The sequence below is a fragment of the Mirounga angustirostris genome, unplaced genomic scaffold, assembly GCF_029215605.1.
Source record: "Mirounga angustirostris isolate CCGP_5_RB_7025 unplaced genomic scaffold, mMirAng1.0.hap1 SCAF_9, whole genome shotgun sequence".
Lineage (NCBI taxonomy): Eukaryota > Metazoa > Chordata > Mammalia > Carnivora > Phocidae > Mirounga > Mirounga angustirostris.
This window is the reverse complement of record NW_026991717.1, coordinates 63361247-63377959: the sequence shown is the minus strand read 5'-3', so window position 1 is coordinate 63377959 and position 16713 is coordinate 63361247. Positions and strand designations below refer to the sequence as shown.

Below are 16713 nucleotides of genomic sequence, written 5' to 3'. Positions count from 1 at the left end.
AGCTGGAGGTATCACAATCCCAGATTTCAAGATATACTACAAAGCTGCAATAATCAAAACAGCATAGTATGGGCACAAAAATAGACACATACATCAATAGAACAGAATAGACAGCCCAGAAATAAACCCATTGCTTATATGGTCAATCAATCTATGACAAAGGAGGTAAGAATATACAATGGGAAAACACAGTCTCTTCAATTGGTGCTAGGAAAACTGGATAGTTACGTGCAAAAGAATGGGAGTGGACCACTTACTAACACCATACCCAAAAAGAAACTCAAAATGGATTAAAGACCTAAATGTGAGGGCGCCTGGGTGGCTCAGTAATTAAGCATCTGCCTTCGGCTCAGGTCATGATCCCAGGGTCCTGGGATCGAGTCCCACATCGGGCTCCCTGCTCAGCGGGAAGCCTGCTTCTCCCTCTCCCACTCCCCCTGCTTGTGTTCCTGCTCTCGCTGTCTCTCTCTGTCAAATAAATAAATAAAATCTTAAAAAAAAAAAAAAAAAAAGACCTAAATGTGAGACCTGAAGAAAATATAGGCAGTAATTTCTCTTGACATTGGCTGTAGAATATTTTTTAGATATGTCTCCTCTGGCGAGAAAAACAAAAGCAAAAATAAACTATTGGGACTACATCAAAATAAAAAGCTTTTATACAGCAAAGGAAACCATCAACAAAATAAAAGACAACCTACTGAATGGGAGAAGACATTTGCAGGTAATATATCTGATAAGGGGTTCACGTCCAAAATATATAAAGAACTTACACAACTCAACACCAAAAAAAACACAAATCGTACAAATGACCAAGAGACACATGAAAAGATGCTTAATGTCATTCATCATCAGGGAAATGCAAATAAAAACCACAATGAGATATCACCTCACACCCATCAGAATGGCTAAAATCAAAAAGACTTAACAAGTGTTGATGAGAATGTGGAGAAAAGGGAACCCTTGCACATGGTTGGTGGGAATGCAAATTGGTGCACTGTAGGAAACAGCATAGAGGTTCCTCAAAATATTAAAAATAGAACTACCATATGATTCAGTAAGTCCACTACTGGGTACTTACCCAAAGAAAACAAAAACACTAATCCAAAAAGATACATGCACCCCTATGTTTATTACAGCACTTAAAATAGCCAAGATATGGAAGCAAAGCAGGTATCCATCCATAGATGAGTAAGAAGATGTGGTATATATACAATGGAATGTTAGCCATAAAAAAGAATGAGATCTTTCCATCTGCAACAACATGGATGGACCTAAAGGATATAATGCTAAGTGAAATAAGTCAGACAGAAAAAGACAAATATATAATTTCACTCATATGTAGAACTTAAGAAACAAAACAAAGGACAAGGGAAAAAAGAGACAAACAAAAAAAGACTTAAATACAGAGAACAAACGGGTGGTTGCCAGAGGCGATATGGGTAGAGAGAGGGGTGGGTGAAATAGATAAAAGTGATTAAGAGGTACAAATTTCCAGCTACAAAATAAATGAGTCACAGAGATGAAAAGTACAGCATATGGAATATGGTCTGTAAGATGGTAATAATTTTGCTTGGTGACAGATGATCACTATACTTACAGTGATGAGCACTGAGTAATGTACTGAATTGCTGAATCATTATATTGACCTGAAACTAATATAGCACTGTATGTTAATTATACTTCAATTAAATAAATAAGATAAATAAAATAAAATAATCATTTTCTAATGAAGAACTCTGAAATTCTTTAACAGGAGTTTAGAAGGTAATCTATAACACCAAATAGACCTTATACACTCATATGGATGGAAGAAACCTGGGAGAGTCATAGACACTTTCCTTGTTTCCAGGTAAGACATATTATATAAGTTTTGTACAGAGAAAATATATTTTTGCTAATTGCTAGGTCTTCTGGGAAAAGCAGTACGCTAAGGTAGGCAGCTTCCAAGATGGCCAATGATCCCAGCTTCCTAATCCTCACATCCTTGTGTAGACTTCTCCCACAATGAATAGGGCCAACTTGTGTCAACAATATGACAATAGCAGAAATGACAGTGAGACTTCCAAGGCTAGTTCATAAAAGACATTGCCACTTCTGTCCTTATCTCTTCTGAATCACTTGTTCTGGGGAAAGCCAGCTGACACATCTTAAGGAACCTCAAGCAGTCTTATGGAAAAAATCCACGTGGTGAGAAACTGAGGCCTCCTGCCAATAGCCCTGTGAGTGAGCCAACCTGGAAGGAGATCCTCTAGCAACACTCAAGCCTTCAGGGGACTGCAGGTCTGACCAATATCCTTATGAGAGACCCACAGCCAGAGACACCCAGCTAAGCTACTCCCAAATTCCTGGTCTACAGAAACGGTGAGATAACGTGTTTTTGTTTGAAGCTCCTATGTGTTTGGGTCCACCATTTAAACACACTGCATAGACTCTGTCCTGTCTCTTTCATCTATAGAATGGGAAAGATAAAATCTACCTGGCTGGACTATGGTATTAAATGAAATAATGTATAAAAAATGCCAACAGTGCCTCATCCATAGTGTTAAACAACTTTAATGTTATTTTAATATCATTATTTTTAAAAGATTTATTTATTTATTTATTATTTATTTGTTTGAGAAAGAGGATGAGCGAGAGAGAGCATGAGCATGAGCAGGGGGGAGGGGCAGATGGAGAGGAAAAAGCACACTCCCCGCTGAGTAGGGAACCTGACGGGGGGTTCCAATGCAGGACCCCCAGGATCATGACCTTAACCAACTGAGCCACCCAGGTGCCCCATTAATATCACTATTTTTAAACTTTCCTTTACTGATCATCACGTAACTATAAATTTGTGAGCCATTTCTAGAAGTCACAAAAGGTATCACAGTACTCACCACGCAACCAGAAAATAATGTTTCTTCAGAGTGTTATATTCTTCAGCTTTTCTTTAAGAAATTTAAAGAAAAAAATCAAAATCCTTTAAACTTTTCCCCTCGATGCAGCTCCGTTAACTCCTGAGAGTAAATCTGTTTATTCTTCCAAGACAAGGAAGAATAATGAACACCAAACCCCCCAAATTAGTAGTGCTTAAAATAAGCTTATCAGCTTGCCTTCTTTCCAAGTCATTAAATTAAGGAAATCAGGAAATGTAGCCACTCAAGGGGCAAAATGCGATTTGCCCTGATAAGCAGCTATCCGAAAGAACATAAAAGCTACAGTCAAGGTGTATTGGTCACTAACCTTGGAGACGAGAGCTGTGGGATGGCAGCACAGCATCCACCTTTACCTTATGGGATGACTAGCCCCATCATTCCAAGGCCATGGACATTAGGAACTGCCAGGAACACACGTCCAGAATACTTCCCCTGGATTTCCTTCTACTACGTTGGCCACTTCTCAGTATCTTTTGCTGGCTTCCTGGCTTCTCCTCCGACATCAGGGCTCAGTCTCAGCCCTCTGCGTGCCATCTTTCCCCCTAGACTATTTCAGACTACTGACCTTCTTCCCTAAGCTTTAATGGCTCTCCTATTTTTGCCCCACCTCACCTCTTATCTGAGCCCTAAGTCCCAGATAGCTGTATGTCCACCCAACATATTTACTTAGGACTCTCATGAGTATCGCAAACTAAACATGTCCCAAACCAAACTTTTGGCCTTCTTTCCCAAATTTCCCCCTCCTCTAGTTTTACCCATCTCAGAAAGGCAGTCATTTTTAAATCCCCTTCTTGAAAACCTCTATTGCTTTCCCACTGTTCATAAAGAGGAACTCAAAAGTCTAGCATGCCCCACCACTGCTTCTTGTGGCAATCAGAAAAGCCACCCCTTTACCGTCACCTGTTATTTACTTGTAATAGATACAAGACTACGACTTTGAGTCAAAACTGCTCCCTAGGGGGCTATGGACAAGGTGGTGTGGCAGCCCCTACGGACTTTCTCTAGAATCCCTGAAACTTCAAAGCTCTCCTCTTCCTGGGGGACTTTACGAGATTGTCCTTCTGCCCTCCAGGTGACCTTATTTTTCAAGTCTGCTTTAATAAAACCTTCTCTCACCACTGCCACCTCTGATCTAAAGCAGACCCTCTGGGTATTTCTCACTATGTGTATCACGTCTTGTTTGCAGCATCTATTACACTGGGAATTAGTTAAAACCGTATGTGCCAATCTCCACTAAATCACAAACTTTATGAGGGCAGGGACTGCAACTCTATTATATATTATTATTGTAAATTCCTATCCCTATAGCCCCAGTGCTCAGAGTAATACCTAGAAATCATAAATGTTAAATATAGGGGTACCTGGGTGGCTCAGTCAGTGAGGCGTCTGCCTTCGGCTCAGGTCATGATCCCAGGGTCCTGGGATCGAGCCCCACATCAGGCTCCCTGCTCAGCGGGAAGCCTGCTTCTCCCTCTCCCACTCCCCTTGCTTGTGTTCCCTCTCTCACTATCTCTGTCAAATATATAAAATCTTTTAAAAAATGCTAAGTATGTATTTGTTGACTGAAAAAAATAATACACGGAAAAACAAATGAACATAGGGGATCATGTCTCACTAGTTCTATGCTTACTAGTCATGCAGGATCTTATTTGGACCCCAAATTTGAGGGAAGCCTAGAAGTACAATTGTAAGCTACACATCACAAACTCTGCATTTCCTTCTTCTACCTCTCTGCTTTTTCAAAATAGTCTTAGCTTATTTCTGTTTTGTTTGTTTGCTTGTTTTCGTGTTTTTTTAAAGATTTTATTTATTTGACAGAGACAGCGAGAGAGGGAACACAAGCAGTGTGAGTGGGAGAGGGAGAAGCAGGCTTCCCGCCAAGCAGAGAGTCCAATGCGGAGCTCGATCCCAGGACCCTGGGACCACGAGCCGAGCCGAAGGCAGCCGCCCAAAGACTAAGGTACCCAGGCGCCCCCTGAGTTGTTTTTTTAACACATATTCACTGTTACAAATTCAAATGGTTCAGAAAAGTATAGGCAGAAAGAAATATCACCTGAATCTCACACTTCAAGATAAACATGATTAATATTCTGGTCATCATCCTTTAATACATCTCTTCATGCATAAATACATAATTTTATGTAAATGATATATCATTTGCAATTCTGTTCTTTTTTGTGGACACCATCTTCTTAAGTAACTAATGTGAATATACCTTTCTCCAATTTTATTAATCATATATTTACAGACATATATGGTACTTTGTCATTATTTCTCTTGTAAACATATCATTTATTTTATATATATGCAACACACAGTGGGAAAATCCCCGTTCTGTGGTATGAATATATTATAAGATTTTATTTATTTATTTGTCAGAGAGAGTGGGAGAGCATGGGCCGGGGGAGGGGCAGAGGGAGAGAAACAGGCTCCCCGCTGAGCAGGGAGCCCGATGAGGGACTGGATCCCAGCACCCTGGGATCATGACCTGAGCCGAAGGCAGACACTTAACGACTGAGCCACCCAAGTGCCCCATGTATGAATATATTATAGTTTATTAAGCCTTTGTCTTCCAAGTGGGCATTTACTTGGCTTATGGATTTTTGCCATTTTAAACAGTATTGCAAGAAATATTATGCTTATTTCCTGGTATTTTTCTTTCTGTGATCCTGATTTCTCCTTTCTACCAGCAATGCATATAGGACATCTTCTTCCAAAATTCCCTCCTGCAGCAGGTGCTATCACTTCGCATTGATTTTTGCCAATCACTGGGAGAGATGTTACATTAAGACCCAGAACGAGTAGTCCTTGTGTCCAGTGCCTAAGCCTCGTGGATGAGGCATCAGATGTGGGGCATATACTTTTCAGAGTAGATTACTATAACATTTCTGGAAGGTAATCCAGCCAGTTTGGGGTTGAACACTGTTCTAGTCAGCCAGAAGCTCAGTAACTGATCCGCTTGGGTCAGGCAGACCTTCCTACATCAGTGCTCTGTCTCCCAGGTCACATTCACTGTGTCTGTGGGGGACAACATCCCCAAGAGTGTGTTAGTATGCATGGCACTGGGGTGCCTACTTCATAGCATGCTGGATGAGAAGAACAGAGTGGCAGGAAACGGAAAAAGAAGGAAACCCTATGCTTCAAAGGAAAGCTACAATCCACAACAAGCAAGTCCCCAGGACTGTAGTACAACCCTGGTCCAAGAGACATCCCATCTGAGCAAGCCAGAGCAGAGCAGATGAGGCACTTAAGGTTGCTGGCTATAGAGATGAAGAGTCACTTTTAGAAAAATCCACTCACTATTCAGTAAAGGACATTGAGGGGGGCACTCTTCCGGAAAAGCACTAAGAAGTTTCCATGGCTTGAGTAATCACAGGACCCATGAGTGCTTAAGAGCTAGAAAAACCTCAGGAAAGGGGAACCACAAAGGAAGATGGGCCTGGCTTTAGCAGGAAAGTGCGAGAAAGGCTTGGAAGCTGCTGGCTCTGGGGAGTCCTTCACACCCCAAATGCTCCTCTCTCTAAACCCAGGGAGCTAGCCACTGGAAGGTCCTGCTCTCCTGCAAAGGGTCCTGTATGTTCAGCAGAGAGCGGGGCAGAGGAGGGCAGCACACCCACAGGGTGACAACTGCACAGAGCTGGGGGAAGTCAAAACACTCAGCATCTGCGCACACACTTTATCTACTCTTCCGTCCTCGTTCCTGTAACCTTTCCTGTGGCATTTACATGAAATCCATCCTTGTGATAGTTTTCAATTCATACAGCATACGTCAGCTGCTGTGATTAAAATGCACTGTGATCATTGAAGTTGCTTCTTCAGCCCTTGCCTGGAGAAAACTGAAGCCAGGAGGCACCTGAAAGCAGGCCCAAGGGACGCCTGGGTGTCTCAGTCAGTTAAGCGTCTGGCTTCAGCTCAGGCCATGATCCCAGGGTCCTGGGATCGAGCCCCACGTCAGATTCCCTGCTTGGCGGGAAGCCTGCTTCTCCCTCTCCCTCTGCCACTCCCCGCTGCTTGTGATCTCTCTCTCTTTCTGTGTCAAATAAATGACTAAAATCTTGAAAGAAACAAAGAAACCAAGAAAGAAAAGAAAAGAAAAAAGGAAAGAAAGCCCAAAAGTGCCATCAAGGCGAGTTTCCAAGGAAGAAGCCTGACCACTGACCCCGTGCATCCTAAGGGCATGGCAAAAAATGCAGATTAGGATAAAAAGGAGAAAACCTTTTCCACCATTGTTTGGCAAAAATAAAATAAAACTTCTAAGATCCAGTATTAAAGGGTATGGAGGTATAAACCTCTTTTCATGTTTCTGGTGGGCAAGCAGATTGTTATAGATATCTAGAAAGCAACCTGCACTATCGTTAAATGCACGGACCTTGAGCAGCCCTATTTTTGTGAAACTATCCTACAAATAAGAATCAATATACAAGGCTGCATGTTCACATGTGTTCATTGAAGGACTGTTGAGAGTGACCCCAAAATTGAAAACAACCCGAATGTCCATCCTGAGGAAAAATTGTGCCACTTCTCTACAGGAACACAGAGAAATATGTAGAAAGGTACATCCGAGGCTGTCAACGTTGATTACCTCAAGTGAAGTGGAATTAAGGGATGGCGTAATAAATGTGTGAGACTTAATTTGTTTTTAAACTAAGGAAGTGAGGGCGCCTGGGTGGCTCAGTCGTTGAGCGTCTGCCTTCGGCTCAGGTCATGATCCCAGGGTCCTGGGATCGAGCCCCGCATCGAGCCCCACATCTGGCTCCCTGCTCGGCGGGAAGCCTGCTTCTCCCTCTCCCGCTCCCTCTCCTTGTGTTCCCTCTCTCACTGTGTCTCTCTCTGTCAAATAAATAAATAAAATCTTTAAAATAAATAAATAAACTAAGGAAGTGAAAGGGAAAATGTTTGTGCATGTGCTCTTGCTCGCTCTCTCTCCCCCTCACTCACATACACACACACACACACACACACAAACACACACACCTGTGTCTAGCCAGGCTGGTCTTATGCTGAAAAATGTCACCTTTGAGGGTTAGTTTGTCTATTTCCAAATTTCTGTTGTTAGAAACAAATATTCCTGAAGTTGTTTTTTAGCCCTCAACCTGGGGTGGGACGGGGGAGATAATGTTTGAATGCTTTCCAGCAGTGACAGCAGGCCAAGAGGAACATCCTGAACTAGCAGAGAAGATAGAAGAGAAGGCCCTGGGCTCCTGGCCTGCCTGACATGCACCTTGCTGACGTGGACACCTTGTCTCGGGAGAAAGAACAAACAAGAGGAAAGAACACTGAACAGAAGGACTGATGGGGCACAGGCACTTGCTGGCTTTGCCCAAGGCCAGCGCTATTTCGGGTGCCACTCAGGTCTCCCTGCTGATTCTCTGGGGGGTGAGCACAAGCCTAGAGTTGGCCCTCTGACAGCCAGAAGGGCAGCCAACAGGGATTTTGAGGGGTCACGGATTTAGCATCAGCCGAGAGAACAGCAGAGATCGAAGGTGCCAGACATGGTTTCTTGCAATTAACTCAGGGAACAGGACAAGTAATCAGAGAGGTGTGATTCTCCTCTGCTCCAATAAAATGAAAAGACCTGCCCTTGTTATAAAGAACCAGGAGAATCAATAAGGAGCTTGAAGACACATTGGCATGCACCATGGGCAAAAAATATGCTGCCACCAGGATGCAAACCTGAGGGCAGAGGCTCTTCAGCCTGAATGAGTATGTAACAAAACTGCCTTCCCACACATTACATGTGGACCAGTTTGTCCAGGCTGGAGTAGCTGGAATGTGAGCAGACAGAGTGTGCCAACACTGGAAAGAATGCCACCCGCCAGCATTTAGTGCCTGAGTCTTCACATGTGTCATGTGAGCTTTACAAGAAGTCCATGAGATGGGTCCTCTTTAACCCCATTTTACAGATGAGGGCACTGAGAGGTTAAGTGATTTGCCCAAGTCTATAGAAATAAGAAGTGGCGGAGCTGGAATTTAGGCCCAGGCTAAGTAGGAGATTGCCAAGCCTAGGATGCTGTCACTGTACTACCCCACCTCTGCAGGAAGAGCCAACACGTGGCAATGTACCCCCAGATGCAGAGAACAAAGACATGTCCCCGGACACTACTTCAACTCTGGCAGCTCGGACCTATGAAAAAGCGTGGCATGAGTAAGGATGAGATCAGAAAGAATGCCAAGGTTCCAGGTAGGATGTGCACACAGGAAGTAAGGAGTTTACAAGCATAACCAATGCCCTGGGGTGGAATCTAGGAAAAGCCTCGTGAAGGGAGGTTACAGGCATCTCCAGGGAAAAGTGACTCAGCCTAGGTGGAAGGGTGGGCTTAGGACACACCCAGAAAGGACTTAAGAGCATATATTGCTTGATAGACTCTGATTAAAAATTAAAATGAGGGGGCGCCTGGGTGGCTCAGTTGGTTAAGCGTCTGACTCAGGCTCAGGTCATGTCCTGGAATCGAGCCCCGTGTCAAGCCCCACATCAAGCCCCACATCAGGCTCCATGCTCAGTGGGGAGTCTGCTTGTCCCTCTGCCCCTCCAACCGCTCACGCTCTCTCTCCCAAATAAATAAAACCTTTAAAAAAAATTAAAATGAGAATAGCTCCTTAAGACAAATCTATATGATGGAATTCACATTGACTACATTCCCTATGATAAAACGTATTTGCAGAGACACCTGGGTGGTTCAGTCTGTTAAGCGCCGGCCTTCAGCTCAGCTCAGCGTCCTGGGATGGAGCACCGCATTCTGCTCTCTGCTCTGCGGGGAGCCTGCTCCTCCCTCTCCCTCTGCCTGCCGCTCCCCCTGCTTGTGCTCTCTGTCAAATAAAATCTTTACAAAAAATAAAAATAAAACGTATTTGCGTTCACTTTATTAGCACTGTCCCCAACCTCACCTGAAAACTTGGCAACCTGGCTCTACAGCTCCAGTGTGAGGACTTCTCTTTTCATTTTTTAAAAGAATTTCTTTATTTATTTGAGAGAGAGAGAGAGAGAGAGGGAGAGCATGAGTAGGGGGAGGGGCAGAGTGACAAGCAGACTCCCTGCTGAGTGTGGGGCTCAACGCGGGGCTCCATCCCAGGACCCCGAGATCACGACCTGAGCCTCCCAGGCGCCCCTTGAAGACAAGGGCAAAGCTGACCCATTCCTCTGTCCCGGTCTCTTCTTTGAGCAGGGGAACATTCTGCTGACCACATCCGGCAATTCCACTCCAGGGTTACACCCGAGAGAAATGAAAACATAGGTCTCCACAAGAACTTAGTACAAAGCAGTACTACTCAGAATAGCCAAAAAGTGAAAACAACCCAGATGTTCATCAGCTGATGAAAAGACGAAAACGTGCTCGGTCCACACAATGCATTATTATTCAGCCATAAAAGAAATGAATTTCCGGTACACACTACATGCACGAACCTCAAAAACATATGCTGCAAGAAGCAGCCAGTCACAAAAGAGCACATATTGTCTGATTCCATTTGTCTGATATATCCAGAATAGGCAAGTTCTTAGAGACAGAAAGTCGCTTGGTGGTTGCCTAGAGCTGAAGGGAAAGGGGGCTGGGAGAAATACAGATGCCAGGGCATCTGGGTGGCTCAATCGTTAAGCCTCTGCCTTTGGCTCAGGTCATGATCCCGGGGTCCTGGGATCGAGCCCCACATGGGGCTCCCTACTCAGCGGGAAGCCTGCTTCTCCCTCTCCCACTCCCCCTGCTCATGTTCCCTCTCTCGCTGTTTCTCTCTCTGTCAAATAAACACAATCTTTAAAAAAAAAAAGAAAGAAAGAAAATAGGGATGCCAGTGAGTACAGGGTTTCTTTTTGCAGTGATGAAAATGTTCTCAAATTGATTGTGGTAATAGGTGTACAACTTTGAATATACTAAAATTATATCTCAATAAAGCTGTTATTTAGGGGAAAAGAAGGTGAGTCAGTGTGTGTCTGAAGGTGAGGGGGGCACATAAATGAGGGAAGTCTTAATATGTATATAATTACATTTCCTTTAAAGGATGCTTTGAGTGACTTTTGCAGGAAATGTAGTCTCCTGAATGAGTCAGAGTATGAAGACAGCTGGCTGGCACAGAAATGCGTGTGGCATCTCAGAGAGAGGCCCCTCTTTCAGGCACCTGAGGAATCTGACATGGCTGCCTCACTGGCATGAGCCTTCTGCTCCCCAGGAAGCCATAAGACAGGGCACCAGTTAAACTCAGGAAGTGTCTTTGCTTTGAAGATACTCTCTCTCTTTTCTTTCTCTCACTCACTTGCACACACAGAGAAAGTCCTTTTCTCCGAACTCTCCTCCAGATATTATAGGGTCAATGCATTCTTTCTGTGCCTCCTCCCCTCACAGTTCAGCAAACAGCTTATTCATTTCGCCAAGAGTTGTAATCCCTAATAACAAATCACAGGCATAATTAGAACCTCCCCCCAAGCCTAGATTTATTATGAATATTTTTCAAAAAGTAAAATGGTAATTATTTCAAGTTCCAAATCCACTGATTGATAAAAAGCTACAAAATCAAGGCAAAATAAAAATCTTATAATACAAACATGTATTATAAGGAGTCAACAAACGGTTCTCCATTTTCAGAGACGTGAACAGGAGAAAACAGGAACAGACTGATTCAAAGATACTCTTTAAAAAGCAAAAAGGAATATTTTGTCCTTCAGGATGATTAAGCCCTATAATAAGTTTCCAGGAACTAGGTTATGAAATCTCCCTTCCTAAAGGGTAGCATCACTGTATCACTTAAGATCGGATTTGGCCAAATAGGAAATACGAGACAAAGATATCTTTCAGTCTCTTACGAAAAGTGAGGACAGGTTACAGGGGCCTCTGCCTCATAGAATTCTCAACATCTTTCTAGCTCACTCTCTTACCCAAACACAGGGCCCCCATCCTCACAGCCCAAGGTGGCAACTAAGGCTCCCCCCAACATATCTGTATTTTGGGCAGCAGAGCAGAAGGAGGGATGGAGAAACTGACAAAACGCAGCAACTGCTATCTTCTTTTCTATGTGATTTGGAGTCATTTCCCTCATTTAATTTTCCCATCAGCACGTGCCAACTGTCTTCAAGGAAAATTCCAGGAAGCTATCATGTGACATGTTACATTGGTCGCATGACCACACAGGTTGTCATGGAGCCTATCTTTACTCTGGGCAGCCCAGTGCCCATCTAAAAATCAGGGTTTCTACTGTTATGGAAAGAGTGGGAAAGGCTGCTGGAGAACATCCCACAGTCTCTGCCACAGTTAACGACACTCATCTCTTTTACTCTGGGCAGACCCTTCACAAGGCACTTTTAAGTAAGCTTCATGCCCAACGTGGGGCTTGAACTCACGACCCCAAGATCAAGCATTGCATGCTCTACCGCCTGAGCCGGCCAGCTGCCCCAACGCCCTTCTAATAAAATGTATAAAGAGACAGAGAAAGTGGGATTTTTCACACTGTGCACACGCAGGCACTTAAAGTTAGTCGCCGTCACCTAGACTTTGGGGTACATTTTTACCCTTGTTCTTCTGCTTTAGGTTTGGGAAAGGATGCAACAGCCAGAATATTATCAAGTAAGTACAGGATAAAGAGCTAATAAATAAAACTGTAAGAAGAGGGGCGCCTGGGTGGCTCAGATGGTTAAGCGTCTGCCTTCGGCTCAGGTCATGATCCCAGGGTCCCGGGATCGAGTCCCGCATCGGGCTCCCTGCTCTGCGGGGAGCCTGCTTCTCCCTCTGCCTCTCTCTCTCTCTCTCTCTGTCATGAATAAATAAATAAAATCTTTAAAAAAATAAAAAAATAAAAAAAATAAAACTGTAAGAAGAAATAATTAAGCAAAAAACTAAATGACTAAAGGAAAAAATTCTTACTGCCAGCAAGTCGCTACACTTAAGGCACACGTGAAGCAGTCCTTGGGAGACATCAAACAATGCTTAAATGATCTACAATGCTGAAGCTGGTGCAGAACCAGCTCTTGCAGAAGATTTGTTTCCATCTGCAATAACCTAAGTAGGTCCAGACAATCAAATAATCTCTAGGCCCAGTGGAGAAAGGGGACTGTTCACAAGCTCCGGAGGTTTTAGATGAGTTTGATTTGGCTTAAACTAAGCTGTTTTCAATAATGTATCAAAAAAAAAAATGTATCAAGTACTTTCTTTATATAGAACAGATAGGTAAACAAATTGTTATAAATAATAAAGATTTATAATAATTTTATTTTTATTTTTTCAATAAACAGTTTGTTTAATAATAATAATAATAATTTATAACAAACACTTGATACCAGAGACAAATATGGACTTTCTTTTTAGCAGAAAGTACACACTTAAAAAAAAATTGTTTTTAAATTTTATTTTAATGCCAGTTAGATAACATACAGTGTTATATTAAAGTGTACAATATAGTGATTCAAAACTTTTATAAGTTACTCAGTGCTCATCATGTAAGTGTTCTCTTAAGCGCCTTCACCTATCTCACCCATCCCCCACCCAACTCCCCTCTGATAACCATCAATTTGTTCTCTATAGTTAAGAGTCTGGGGGTTTTTTTGTCTCTTTCACCCCCTTTGTTTCTTAAATTCCACATACGAGTGAAATCATATGGTCTTTGTCTTTCTCTGACTGATTTATTTCACTTAGCTTTATACTCTCTAGATCCATCCATGTTGTTGCAAATAGGATACTACTTTAAACAACAGTGTATCATGATACCTAAACAGTCATTGTGGAATTACTCTATATGAGAAGATTATCATTTAGTTTCTTACTAAAGTTAACTGAAGCCAGTATCTGTGAAATCGTCCTAACTGCACAGGTTAATTATCACAATGCATACGTTACGTATCTGCCATGCTCTGCCGGAAGGGTGATAATCGGAGCCATCAGCTCCCCACCAGATCACGACACCCTCAGAACACATTTTTACCTATGTTGTCTCTTCCATTGCTATGTGTAAATCTACACTTGTACCACCTACTAAGAATGGTGTTCCTGACTCACCATACGATATAGGACCTCGGACCACCCTGTATTAGAAGCACTCCAGTCCCACAGCCCTGCCCAAGCCCCTTTGTTCAAAAAAAGAAAAATTCAGACACTCTGTGAGAAACTTTAACCAGTGCCTTGAACACAGGGAGATGAAAAGAGGCAAATTTCTTGGACTCTGGGGGAAGAAGGAGGTCATCTCAGCCTAGAAGAAAGAATAGAGGAGATTCGATTTAACGAAGAAGGCACCCGCAGATGTGGAATCAGAGCCAGAGGGCTGAAATGGAAGAGGAAATAAATGTGGCTGTCACAGAGGCATCTAGACTTTTGAGAGTGTGTGTGAAGTGCCCCCATTTGAATCCTAGAAAAACATGGGGTGGGGAGAAGAATTTGAAGAGGGCCAGAGCCCTGAAAGCCGGGGACAAAAGCTAACACAAAATGGCCTCACCTATATGGATTTATAAGGTAATTCATAATCAAGGAAAAACATTCATACTTCTAAATCATTATTTTTATTATCCTTGGTTTGGACCATTGTCAGACCAACCTAGGGATTCAACTGAATCCTGAATATTAAGAGGCTGGTGTCCAGCCACCCCCACACCATACACCACAGCCACCATGAGAGTTGTCATCAACTTAACCAGAGCCTTCGAAATCCAGGGTCAGCCCCAGTTACAGGGAATCCAGAAGGGACTCTCAGAATCACATTTTCTGAGTCCCCATCTGGAGTGTGAGCGTATCAGTGGATTGACAGATCGATGGCGCTCTCTGCTAGTGCAAAAGATTATTATTACTACATAAATGTGGCTCTGTCTGAGGTGGAGGGAAAAAAGTCAAATTCCCAGCTAAGATGTCATCTGGATTTATACTGCAATAAATCTCCCCCTAGTGTAGATACTATTTTTAAAGTACTAGACATCTGATGGCAGCAGGTGCAGTTAACAGGGGGGGAAAAAGTGCTGACTTCAATCAAAAAATAGCTTAAAGATCTCCTGGGAACTGAGCCCAGTTTCAGAACACAGGGCAGCAACTGCTATCTTCTTTTCTATGTGATTTGGACTCATTTCCCTCATTAGGGGAGGCCTATAAAGCTGAGAGCAAAAGCTGTTAAACTGCTATAAAGATGTTATTCTATCACTTTCCACCAAAGTTCTCTTTCTGCTGCGAAAGGTAGAAAGAATAGCATTAGTAAAGCATCAGAAGGATTGCTACTATTGCTCTTAGTAATATCAGGAACAAATTTCCCTTGATATTCTCTGGATATCACCTAAATAGTATGGAGCAACAGAAGAGTGGTCCTCAAATGTCAGGATCCATGAATATTACATGAGGTGCTTCTAAAAATATAGTTTTCAGGACTCCTGGGTGGCTCAGTCAGTTAACCATCTGCCTTTGGCTCAGGTCATGATCCCAGGGTCCTGGGATTGAGTCCCCTATCAGGGTCCTTGCTCAGCAGGGAGCCTGCTTCTCCCTCTCCCTCTGCTGCTCCCCCTGCTTATGCCCCCCCCCCAGCAAATAATTAAATAAAATCTTTTTAAAATGTAGTTTTGCAAAAGACGTAAACATACTGACTCAAGAAGCTGGGTAAACCCAAAAGAGGATAATCTCAAAGAAGTCCACACAAAGACACATCATAGTCAACCTACTGAAAACTAAAGATCTAATCAACATTTACAGAACACTCCACCAACAATAGCAGAATATACATTCTCTTCAAGTGCTCATGAAAATATATCAAGATAGACCATATCGGGGCACCTGGGGGGCCAATTGGTTAGGCATCTGACTCTTGATTTCAGCTCAGGTCATGACCTCAGGGTACTGGGATGGAGTCCCACACCAGCTCTGCACTGGGCTTGGAGCCTGCTTAAGATTTGCTCTTCTCTCTCTGCCCCTCTCCCGCCTGCTCACATGTTCATGCTCTCTCTCAAAAAAAAAAGAGCGTGAGAGAGACCACATCTATGGCCATAAAAAAAAACCTTTAATAAATTTTTAAAAATTTAAATCATACAGAATATATTCTTCAACCACAATGAAATCAAAGTAGAAATCAATAAAAGAAAGATGAAAAAATCCCCAAACTAAACAATATATAATAATCCATGGATCAAAAAAGGGAGCCTCAAGGTAAATCAAAGGATGCACTCAACTAAATGAAAATGGAAACACAATATATCAAGAGTTGGATGCTCTACCGAGCCACCCAGGCAACCTGGAAATTTTCCATTTCTTGATGTACTGATGTTAATATCCTAGTTGTGATATTGTACTATAATCATGCAAGATATTACCATTGGGGGAAACTGAATACATAGTTTCCCTGTATTATTTCTTACAACTGCATGCCAATCTACAGTTATCTCAAAATAAACAAACACATATGTATCTCAACCTGTTGGCGATGGAGAGGATGAATAGTAAAAAGTAGGAGAGTGAGAGACAGACCAGTTAGGTAAACATAAAGTCATCAGACAAGAGATGACAAGCTAAAACTAACAGAGTGGGAGTTGAAACAGGGATAAGTGGGTAGATTTGGGACACACTATGGAGTTATAATCAACAGTTATTTGCTGATGGGTTTATGGTGAAGAGTGAAAGAAAGAATATAAAGTCAAAAACTCCTAGGTTTCTTACTTGAACAACTGAATAGATAATGGGTGTCATTTCCTGAGATGAGGAAGAGTCTCTTCTAACAAACACAGGGTATTTGAGACTACTGTTCAGTTAGTTTATCCTCTTCTTGAAAAACATTCAGAATCTGGATGTAAATAATTGCCCTACAGATGAAGAGCTTTCGAGGTTCAACACAGGCGATGCTGCTAATCAATGCAAAATCA

The 16713-nt window shown here is 42.7% G+C and overlaps 1 protein-coding gene across 2 annotated transcripts in view; it reads right to left on the bottom strand.

Annotated features, from left to right (window-relative positions):
• GPR176 (G protein-coupled receptor 176) overlaps nt 1–16713 on the bottom strand; it is a 109211-nt gene that overhangs the window by 32622 nt on the left and 59876 nt on the right. Inside the window, exons 3-4 of one of the 2 annotated variants that reach the window (XM_045901921.2) lie at nt 12162–12175; nt 9019–9039 (exon numbers count right to left, since the gene is read on the bottom strand). The exons of the other annotated variant lie outside the window; for it this stretch is intronic. Coding sequence (XP_045757877.1) covers nt 9019–9039; nt 12162–12175 — 35 coding nt within the window. The remainder of the gene's footprint in view (nt 1–9018; nt 9040–12161; nt 12176–16713) is intronic. 2 annotated transcript variants of the gene reach the window in all.